Source organism: Esox lucius, chromosome 3 (genome assembly GCF_011004845.1).
Source record: "Esox lucius isolate fEsoLuc1 chromosome 3, fEsoLuc1.pri, whole genome shotgun sequence".
NCBI lineage: Eukaryota > Metazoa > Chordata > Actinopteri > Esociformes > Esocidae > Esox > Esox lucius.
Window position 1 is genome coordinate 19,441,494 of NC_047571.1, and position 11,835 is coordinate 19,453,328.

Below are 11,835 nucleotides of genomic sequence, written 5' to 3' on the forward strand. Positions count from 1 at the left end.
CATTTATTATGACAGTTGTTTGGCTCCTTGTTAAATCATAATGATAACAGAAACCACCCAAATGGCCCTGATCAAAAGTTTACATGTCCTTGTATGTTTGGCCTTGTTACAGACACACAAGGTGACACACACAGGTGAAAATGGAAAATAATGGTGAATTTCCCACACCTGTGGCTTTTTAAATTGCAATTAGTGTCTGTGTATAAATAGTCAATAAGTTTGTTAAGTGGATTCACTGAGCAGGCTAGATACTGAGCCATGGGGAGCAGAAAATAACTGTCAAAAGACCTGCATAACAAGGTAATGAAACTTTATAAAGTTTGAAAAGGATTCAAAAGGATATTCAATGCCTTGCAAATGCTAGTCAGTACGGTTCAATCACTTTGCATTCTTCTGCACGAAAGCTGCGTATGGGACGTTCTTGGACTTTCCAGCACGACAATGATCACAAGCACAAGGCCAAGTTGACCATCCGGTGGTTACAGCAGAAAAAGGTGAAGGTCCTGGAGTGGCCATTACAGTCTCCTGTCTCCTGAACATTGAGCCACTCTGGGGAGATCTCAAACATGCGGTTCATGCAAGACGACCAAAGACTTTGCATAACCTGGAGGCATTTTGGAAAAAAGTAAGAGACCACTCCTAATTTTTCTTAAATCAGCGTATCTTCATATATGGCAGCCATTCCATTCCAGTGTCTGTTAAATTCCAACAGGTACAAATTACCTCAAAGGTAATTTGAATAAAAAAATTACTATTCAGCATGACAAAAGTGTTGAATGGCAGGTACATAAAAACAAGGTCAAGCAACAGACATTGGGGACAACAAAGCTACAGACTGGCAGAGAGCAAAAACAACTGTCCACTGACCCGAGACGACCGTCAACTCATTCGAATGTCACTCAACAACCATAGGATTACATCAAGTGACCTTAAAAAATAATGGCAAACAGCAGCTGGGGTGAAGTGCATGGCGAGGACAGTTTGAAACAGGCTCTTAGGGGCAGGGCTGAAGTGCTGCAAAGCTAGAAAAAAGCCCTTCATCAATGAGAAGCAAAGAAGAGTCAGCGTGAAGTTTGCAAAAGACTATAAGGATTGGACCGTAGAGGAATGGAGTACGGTCATCTTCTCTGACAAGTCAAATTTTCAGCTTTGCCCAATGGTCACAAGCCATTAAACAAAGCCAAGCTACTTGAATTTTTGTGCCAGGAGTGGCATAAAGTCACCCAACGGGAATGTAACAGACTGGTGGAGAGCATGTCAAGATGCCTGAAAGCTGTGATTAAAAATCAGGGTTATTCCACAATACATTGATTTCTGAACTCGTCCTAAGTTAAAACATTAGTATATGGTTGTTGAAAAATGTATATGAATTTGTTTTCTTTGCATTATTTGAAGTCTGAAAACAATGCATCTTTTTTTGATTACTTTGATCAGTTGTTATTTTCTATAAATATATACTCTAAATGAAAATATATTTATTTGGAATTTGGGAGTAATGTTGTCAGTAGTTTATAGAATAGAATACTATGAATAGTAAAACCAGTGAAACTGATAATTTTCCAGTTTTTTCCAGAGCTGTATATATTACCAATTCTCCAAGGGTATGAAAACTTCTGAGCATAACTGTATGTAAATAAACATAGAATTCATATTTTTTTTAATTCCTTCGGTTTTATGTTTGGATCTGTTTCCATTTGTACTCAGAATAGTGGCACTAACATTTCACTTTGCTATGGCGATTGATCCACAAATGTGAGTGAAAACAGAAACTGCATGTTGCACTCTGGTTAAAATGCTACCAGGAGTACATTCTTTCAAGGAGTGAATGAGAGTCAGTAAGGCGCTATTGGAAAAAAACAACTAAAGCATGTATTACGTAAATATGTCATTTTAGAAATATTTTCCTAGATTTGAGGTAACCAACTTGTTTTCTTTAATGTCATAAAGTTTTAACATGATAACACAAACTATCTTTAAAGAAAAAAATATATAATCTAAGCACATATCAGATATTGCAACAGAAGAGGATTGGAGCACTTCTACAATGATATTGACAGGTTACACCTTCGGATTGAAGATATGGTGTGCTTTCCCATGATAATATTTTAGTTTTCCTATTGTACATTTGTAATTTTCTGATAAGGTAATAAAATATGGTTACCAATATTAATTGTGTATGTGTGCACTTTGTTTAGCTAAGTAACATAAACTATGCTACAGTACCTAGCTTGTTAACCTCTGTTTGTTATAATTATTAAAATAACTTACTGCATGATATACAGCTTTTGTGCCTCGTGACACAAAGTTTCAATTCATGAATTTGGACAATGTTTTGGGATTAGGTGATTAAATGGCTGGTTGTGAAAAATGTAAAAAAGAATAAGATGAATTTCACCGATATATAAGTCTAGGTTGAACTATCCCTTAAAAGTACAGACTTTCAGCTTTGAGTTTTGTTTATCATTCTGAAGTTGGCAACATGATATCTATGGATCAATGTCCAAATCTCTTGTTATCAGCCAATTCCTGGTAGAATTGTTGATGTAATTAGTTACGCAGCCCTTACCCCACTGATCATAAAACAAGGTAATTTGCTTATTCCTTGATAGCTTGGTGTGAATTACACCACTATCCCTAACATGAGCTGTGACACATTGTCACATTGTGACACAAATGTCAGAATCCTCTGGGATTGTTGAGAGTGCAAACCTATCAAGGAGGAGGACATAACCTAATGAATGCTGAGGTACATACTAGGCTCCAACCTTATTTGGTTATTATGACTTGTGCACGGTGGTTTACTCACCGTCACCTTGACCCTAAAATATGGCAGAGGACAACGAATTAGGTAATAATTTGTTGAGCTAAAGGCTGATTTTGATATCATTTTGGTAAGCTAACAATTGCATCATGACAGATCTTGTATCAGTTTTATTGGATTGATTTCTTTATTTGCAACCTAATGTTTGATCTATCCATAAAAAAAGCTCCTGTGTAAATCAAAGTGCGTTGGTGGGAAATGTTCCCTGAAAATTATCTGAATCAAATCAGGTTTTTTTTAACCCCTATGACACCTAAATCATGAGCACTGGGTGTCCAAAGCAAGATTGTGGCCATTAAGTGATTCCTTTGTTACTAGATGCACAGATTTATATTTAGCAGTCACTTAAAGATGCATTCTGTAATTTTTGGCCACCAGTTGTAAAAGTGGCACTGTCAAGACAAAAAGGGACATGTGCCCCATGTCGTCAAACCTACTTGTTTTCAAACTTGCAATTTAATGGCTAACTGAGGTAAGATTGTGACTCTACTTATAGATTATGCACATATAAACAACATATTACACATCCAGCCAAACATGGGAGGAGGTTAAATTATTTTGTTGCATCTTTAAATTAAATTCTAGTGTCAACATAAATACCTATTGCTTGAGTAAAATGTATGCAAAGGTTTTATGCTTTTTGGTTAGTTTGCAAGTTTATATTATAAGTTGATATCTAAGCTAATATAGGCTTCTATTGCAGCAGTCACTGTACCTCTCTCTGTTATTCAGAATTATCTGAAGTCCTACCCCCTGAATCTGGTCCTTTATTCTGCAGGCTATACGGACCACACTAGACTGATCTACATGGATTGATAGGTTGGTGGGCAGACACATTCATATTATTTGAGTATGGGGGTAGTGTGATGAACCCATCCAAGCCACAATAAGACATTAAGCCTGGAGCATAGTATTTACCTCAGCATTTATTAAGTCATGTCCTCTTCTCTGATAGGTCTGCACATTCTTTTCAGAAACCCTCAAGTGTTTCGATTCCCTTTCTTCTGAAACAAAATAATTGACTGGCTAGCAAACAGTATTCATGGATATACTACAACTAACACTACCAATAAGACTGGGAAATCATGAAATGATGTATGGTGAAATAAATTGTGTTTGGAAGTGGGTTTAAGTTATTCCTGTATAATACCGTAAAAATAGAATGGACCAAAGTTGCATGCAGTCCCTCAGGAATATGTCTTCCCCAATGAAGTCAAACAGCTAGCAGGATTCCAACAGACTTGACAATATACATTCAAATGGGCAGCTCATATTAGGCATAATAGTGTAATTCACACTGAGCTATCAAGGAATAGGCAAATAACCTAGGTTTATGATCAGTTGGTTGGGGCTTTGTAACCATTTAGATAATCAGACATAACTTTCCCCCAACAGCTCTAACATTTATGGTTGGTAACAAGAGCAAGGTACAGTGAACATTAAAATTATTTGGATAGTAAAACATTTGGACAGCCACCCATAGATATCATATTTCTGACTTCGGAAGGATGAAAAAAACCTCAAAGCTGACAGTCTCTACTTTAACCTCATACCTGTTTTCATTGTATAATTTATTAAATCTAAAGTGCTGGGCTACAGAGCCAATGAAACAAAATGTGTCACTATCAAAATACATTTTAGAGTTCATTGTAACTCACTGGGACGAACATGGCTTGGTGGTAGGTAAACAGTTAACATTGTAAATTAACTAGGATGTTGTCATAACGTTTGGATGTTGGTTGGAACTTACCCTGAAAGGATATGCTCCCAGGAACCAATCTCATACAAAGTCATCACCTTCATAGAATAATCACAAATTTAATAGTCATTTTGACCTACGGCAAATAGAAAGATCAGTAAGATGACAATAGGCTATGACATCATCAGTCTGAGTTATGTTATTGGCTGGAAGACACTAAGATATTCTAGTTTAACAAGGTGCCTCAACCTCCATTATCAACTCACATTAATGGATAATTTCTCCATAGCAACAAAGAATATAAGTTCCACAAATCTGTGGACAAATGAAAACAAATTCCAGCATAAAACCTGATCCACAAATGCAGATTTGGCTCCCAGGAACCAATCTCATAAAAAGTAATCACCTTCATAGAATAACCACAAATCGTATAGTCATTCTGACCTACAGCAAATAGAAAGATCAGTAAGATGACAATAGGCTATGACGTCATCAGTCTGAGTTATGTTATTGGCTGGAAGACACTAAGATATTCTAGTTTAACAAGGTGCCTCAACCTCCATTATCAACTCACATTAATGGATAATTTCTCCATAGCAACAAAGAATATAAGTTCCACAAATCTGTGGACAAATGAAAACAGATTCCAGCATAAAACCTGATCCACAAATGCAGATTTGGCTCCCAGGAACCAATCTCATAAAAAGTAATCACCTTCATAGAATAACCACAAATCGTATAGTCATTCTGACCTACAGCAAATAGAAAGATCAGTAAGATGACAATAGGCTATGACGTCATCAGTCTGAGTTATGTTATTGGCTGGAAGACACTAAGATATTCTAGTTTAACAAGGTGCCTCAACTTCCATTATCAACTCACATTAATGGATCATTTCTCCATAGCAACAAGGAATGTAAGTTCCACAAATCTGTGGACAAACGAAAACAGATCCCAGCACAAAACTTGATCCACAAATGCAGATTTGGCTATTCTAACTTGAATGTGTTGAGTAACAAATCTTTATACATTAAATCAAATATACATTTGTTTTAAAAAAACACAAGTAAAGCAGTGTGTATTTATAGATAGTGAATGACATTTGAGCGTTTCAGTAGTGAGTTTTACGCTGTTTTTTTATAGATCATGGTTCACCTTTGTTAATTTTATGCTGTGAATATAAATAGCAACGCAGTATTCACAATATTATGGCATTGTTGCATCTTCATTGATTCTTTCAATTTAATGTTGTTTGGACAATGACCAATTCATTATGCAACATGATTATAATCATCCGTTACAAGTTGCAATAGTGCCAATGAATACTGTCTTTTATCACACATCAAAGCAAAAGTTATAACTTGATTAAAGCCCACATTGTTTTATACGTTTCAGTCACAAATGAGAGCAACAAACAAGTATCCAAAGCTGAACCGGTTTGTTTCAGTTTATCTGCCGGCAAGTCACGAGAGCTTTAGGCGTTACTTCGTCAAACTGCGGGAACAATGTTAGAATGGGAATGCAAAAAAAGATGGCCTTCATTTTTAAAGAATGCTGTTTTCGAGGCCACCCTTTGAACCTAAATGTAGACGTTTATGTTTGTAAGCCAATAAACAGACAGGCTGGACTGATGAAATTAGCTCGTCTGTGCAGTGCTCATTTCATATCAGGCAAGGTTTTGTTCACTGTTTCTCACACACATGCAAAATCAATGATGTAGTTATAATAATAACGATAAATTAATAACAGCTGCAGCCACAAAGCTGGCATTCTCCTTAGGCTATTTCATAATGGTAAACACCATTGACCAACGTTAGCAACATTAGCTAGCGTGTAAGAAGATTAGCATGCAAACAAACCAAAATAGCGCATACCTATACAGTTTAGCTTAGATCACTCGGTATATATGCAAGCATTTAATGAATGAATGGGATACATTTATTATATCTGTGATATGAGAATTACTTTTAAAAAATATTGGAGAAGGCGTCAGGAAGATCCATATTCCTACATGTTGTAAAGAGGTTACTGTCACTTTTGGCCACCAGTTCGGCTCCGCCCACAAAATTAGCAATTTATCAGGATGACTCAAGGATAAGGTATTGGAGTGACAGCTGCTGGAAATGGTGCCTGTCTAGATCAAAAATGTATTTTTCAAATAGTGATGGTGCTGTGTTTTACATCAGTAATGTCTTGACCTTAGTTCAGTTTAATGCCAGTTTGGTAGATAAAAAGTTCCTTCCAAAAAAGCAAAATCTGTACATTATTCCAAACATTTGACCTGTGTACACTTTTTATTCTTGTATTGCTGTGTGAGAAACTGCAAGCGAGCATGTTCAATTTAAACTGAACAATGTATCTTTAATTACATTGCTGTTTTTAGTGATGTGTCCCAATATTTATTTGATTTGAATTAATATAAATAACATATTTGCTTTTTACCTTGTAACCCTGTTAAGTTGTTTGTATACTTTAGAGAACGTTCTGTTGCTGCATTGCTGTGAGAGAACATACAAGCATTTTCTCGTCAAACTTGTTTACACTACTTTAAAAGTTGTACTTTGCGACATAAGTGTAGTTGAGTGTTGAGTAATTAAAGACTATAGTTCTCACGACTGGCAATTGCTATATAAGCTCCTTCTATTATTACTATTAGACACACCAATAAGTTTACACAAATATGGGGAATCTGACTTGACCTCAGGTGCTTTATGAATACAGACCCAGAAGTACATACTGTAGATTGGTGTAGAGTTCTTTTGTTTAAATGGACATATACGAGCATGTCATCTGCATTAAAGTTGCATACAGTATTCTAATAAAGTGTTATACAAATGTAAATGCTTTGCGAGCATAGCACAACGTTTAATTGATTTTAGTGATGGGACAATTACTGATTTATTTTTTAGATCCATGATTTGTTGATGTGGTCCAAGAGACACCCATCATTTCAAATCCTTAACATATAATTTGGACTTAGAATTCTAATTCTCACCATTCAAGAACACAGGTTGATGGGCCATTTGTGACGTCATGAACAAACATTCCATTACACATGATAATAAAGAAGTCTGGCAGCAAAATGTCTCAGAACTGAACTATCTTCCGAGCGCGTGTTTATTATTTACTTTCTCTATACAAATTTACAGCTTCTTTAGTTATGAACAGATTTTTGAAGGCATTTTGGTTCCTTACCATGTTGACGGTCATCAAGTTGGAGGATCCATATCTTCATGACTTCCTGGAGACCTTGATGCCTCCCATGGTACCCAAACAATGGACCAGCACTCCACCACTGCAGGGTAGGCCCATTACTGACCTGGCCCATGACGTTTGCTGGGCTAAGCTTGCAGAAACCACAGCTAAGACCACCGCTACATCACTGAAACAACTGAGCACCGGAGAGGCCCAGGAAAAATATCTAATTGGTGCCCAGGAACCTCTGCCGACACAAGTTGTTGCCCAGCAGAAACCGCTGTCACCACCCAGTATGGTCCAGGAACCTCTCACATTTCACTTCCATACCATGTTGATGGCCATCAAGTTTGAGATTCCATATCTTCATGACTTCATGGACACATTGATGCCTCCCATGGTACCCAAACAATAGGCCAGCACCCCACCCCTGCAGGGTAGGCCCCTTACTGACCTGGGCCATGCTGTTTGCTGGGCTGAGCTTGCAGAGAACACAACTAAGACCACCTCATCTGTTCAATTCCAACACAGGCACACCTCATTTTACTTAATGAGGCACTGATGAGGTGATTACCTGAACCAAATCTAATTTAACAAGGAAAAGTATAAAAACCACTGCTGTGGTCATCACTATCCTCTTGTAATAGGACCAGGTGGATGGCAAAAGCAGTGCAAGCAGTACCTCAAAGGTTATTTAAAAAGAGTTGAGAAGAAAAGCTTTGTGTGAGGAAAAGAAGGGTTCAATTCTGGCTTTACTGGCAGAGGGATATAGTGAGCATCAGGTTGCTTCCATCCTGAACATTTCAAAGACAGGGGTTCATAAGAACAAGGTCAAGCAACAACAAAGCTACAGATTGGCAGAGGGCGAAAACAACTCAACATCTGTAGGATGACATCAAGTGACCTACAAAAAGAATAGTAAACAGCAGCTGGGGTGAAGTGCATGGCGAGGACAGTTCGAAACAGGCTCCTAGGGGTAGGGCTGAAGTAGTGCAAAGCTAGAAAAAAGCCATTCATCAAGGAGAAGCAAAGAAGAGTCAGGGTGAAGTTTGCCAAAGACCATAAGGATTGGACCATAGAGGAATGGAGTAAGGTCATCTTCTCTGACATGTCCAATTTTCAGCTTTGCCCAACAACTGGTCGTCTAATGGTTAGACAGAGACCTGAAGAGGCCTACAAGCCACAGTGTCTCGCACCCACTGTGAAATTTGATGGAGTATTGGTAATGATCTGGGCTGGAATCGGGCAGATTTGTCTTTGTCAAGGACGCATGAATCAAGCCAAGTACAAGTTTATCCTGGAAGAACACCTGCTTCCTTCTGCTCTGACAATGTTCCCCAACTCTTAGAAGTTTTTTCCAGTAGGACAATGCTCCATGCCACACAGCCAGGTCAATCAAGGTGTGGATGGAGGACCACCAGATCATGATTCTATCATGGTCAGCCCAATCTCCAGACCTGAACCCCATTGGAAACATCTTGAATTTGATCAAGAGGAAGATGGATGATCACAAGCCATCAAACCAAGCCGAGCTACTTGAATGTTTGTGCCAGGAGTGGCATAAAATCACCTAAAGTTTATAGAATAAAACAAAACTGTTCGTTTTACTCAAAGACATACCAATGAATAGTAAAACCAAAGAAACTGATAATTTTGCAGTTGTCTCTTAATTTTTTGCAGAGCTTTATATATTACAAATTCTCCCATGGTATGCAAACTTTTGAGCCCAACTGTGTGTAAATAAACATAGAATTAAAATGTTTCAATTCCTTCCGTTTTGTGTTTCGATCTGTTTCCATTTGTATTCAGAAGCTGTATATCCCTTCATTACAAAATAATTCAATATCAAATCAAAATATAAATCAAGTTTTATTTGAAGTGAATGGTAAACAGCCACACATTTTTCAAAACAATACAAAACTAGATTCAATACTATGACAACAAAGGATAGGCCTTTCTAAAAAGGCTGGTTGAGGATTCAGATTCAGAAGTTTGACGTTATATTGCAAGGTTCAAGAAAAAGTGATAATACAACATAACATAACATATATTAATGTGGAAAACTCAAGTAATATCCATCGATGCCAATACACACAAACATTTGTGTTATGCTAAAATAATCTAACTGCTCTTTGGGTTAGTTATGTTATTCCCATACTAAAATTCAGCATCGCTGTCAAGGTATTTTAACATACATAGATATTATTTTTAATCAATAACGACCTTTGTTTGCTTGCAGCTTGCACCATTGTGCCAATCTTAAGCCAAACTATGATGAGTTAAGGCATGATTCGCTAATTCTGTTATGGAGGGCAAAATAATTCAAAAGACTTCTGTGTCCTCAAGTCTCCCCTTTTCTTTGCTCCAGTCATATTTTGATGTTCCTGTTCTTACAAGTCTGTGGTAGTGTTGACACGCCAGGTGTAACAGATTACCTGAGACCCCCAGAGAGACTGAACCCAGATGTCTAGGGAGGCCTCCTAACAGACCACCACCCAGAAACACGGTGATCCTCCTAGCTTATTATCCCCAAGACTGTGGTACTTCTGTATTAATGCTATTAATAAATTGCATAAGCTATATTAACTGTTTTAAATATATTGTCAACAAACCAGATCAAAAATACCTTCATTCATGAAACTAGAAAAATGTACTGTATAGACCAAAAGTTGAGTTGATGGTTAGGCCTAACAAGAAAATCTGTCATGGAACAAAAATGCTCATGCGCTCGTAGTATTTATTGGTCTCAAAAAGCCCTTTTATGTTTACATTTTTATAGTGACGTTTGAAATCGTTTTTTTTCTGTCCAGAGAGAAATCATCGGCTAAGTGGAACCAATGTCACACAAAACACGATGGACCGACAGAATAGGGACTTACACAGGAAGTAAAGTTCAATTATAAGGCTTGCTTATTTTGACAACAATATCTGAGACGGGTGGATTAAGAATTTTCAAACGATTTCAAGCTTATTTTATGCGACATTCAAAATGTTGATCAAGGTTAAGGTGAGATAAGCTATTTAATATATGACAATGTCCGCTATTTTACAATTGTGTGTCGTCATTTAGTCGCCGATCTGGCTAGCCATATTATTAGCTAGCAAGGTAGCTTTATCGTAAATGTATTAATGTGCTGAAATTTCTGACCATGGCAGTTCATCTCGGTATATATCATTTTAACAACTTTAAAGTTCGTCAACCAACTGTCATAGTTAATACATTTAATCGCCCATAGAGTTGTAGCTATATTTAAATAGCGCCTGTATTTCAGTTACAGTATACAGGTCTGAATAACACATTTTAGTTTTCTGTTACAGACCCTTACTGGCAAAGAAATAGAGATCGATATTGAGCCCACAGACAAGGTATATAAAACATCTAATTTGAACGTTTCTGACTCTAATGTACTTGCATTCTATGTGTTATATTATAATTTTACACGAGAATTCATGTCCTAGTCATTTTAATGGTTATGTACTCCTTTATACACCCAAGGTGGAGAGAATTAAAGAAAGGGTGGAAGAGAAAGAGGGGATTCCACCTCAACAACAAAGACTAATCTACAGTGGAAAACAGATGTAAGTTTTCAATTCTTGCATCACATTCTTGTCATGAAATGTATGTTACATTTAACAGTTGGTACCGTTAAATCTAGGAAGTAGCTTGACACTATTTGATTCGATTTCACTTCACACAATCCCTCTCAGGAATGATGAGAAAACAGCTGCAGACTACAAGATCCAGGGAGGCTCCGTGTTGCATCTGGTCCTGGCACTAAGAGGAGGGCTTCTCTACCACTGTCCTAGCATACAAATTCACTCCTAGTGGGCTGTGGGCCTTGGCTTGTACCAACTGTAGTCATCGTCACCCCACGTTTCAACACAGAACAGCAATTTGCCAAAATGCTGTGGCACTAAAATCCCTGGGCCTCCTGGGCCTAAGCAAACAAAGGACTTTCTGCTATGATTCCTCTGTGTATGTTTTTTTTTTTTACCACCCATGTTTACGTTGTAACATTGTAAGTGGGACACAGAGTGTGTGAGTTTGGACACTGGTTATTTTGCTTGTGAATAAAGTGAAGTTGACTGTTATTGTTTTGTACACATACAGAGAGTTAAA

The 11,835-nt window shown here is 37.4% G+C and overlaps 1 protein-coding gene across 1 annotated transcript; it reads left to right on the forward strand.

Annotated features, from left to right (window-relative positions):
• The first annotated feature begins 10,562 nt into the window (after window positions 1–10,562).
• On the forward strand, window positions 10,563–11,807 carry nedd8l (NEDD8 ubiquitin like modifier, like). Its single transcript, XM_010889176.4, has 4 exons — window positions 10,563–10,722; window positions 11,034–11,081; window positions 11,212–11,294; window positions 11,424–11,807. The coding sequence occupies exons 1-4, from the start codon at window positions 10,705–10,707 to the stop codon at window positions 11,539–11,541; spliced, it is 267 nt and encodes an 88-aa protein (XP_010887478.1). The 5' UTR covers window positions 10,563–10,704; the 3' UTR covers window positions 11,542–11,807.
• The last annotated feature ends 28 nt before the right edge of the window (window positions 11,808–11,835 follow it).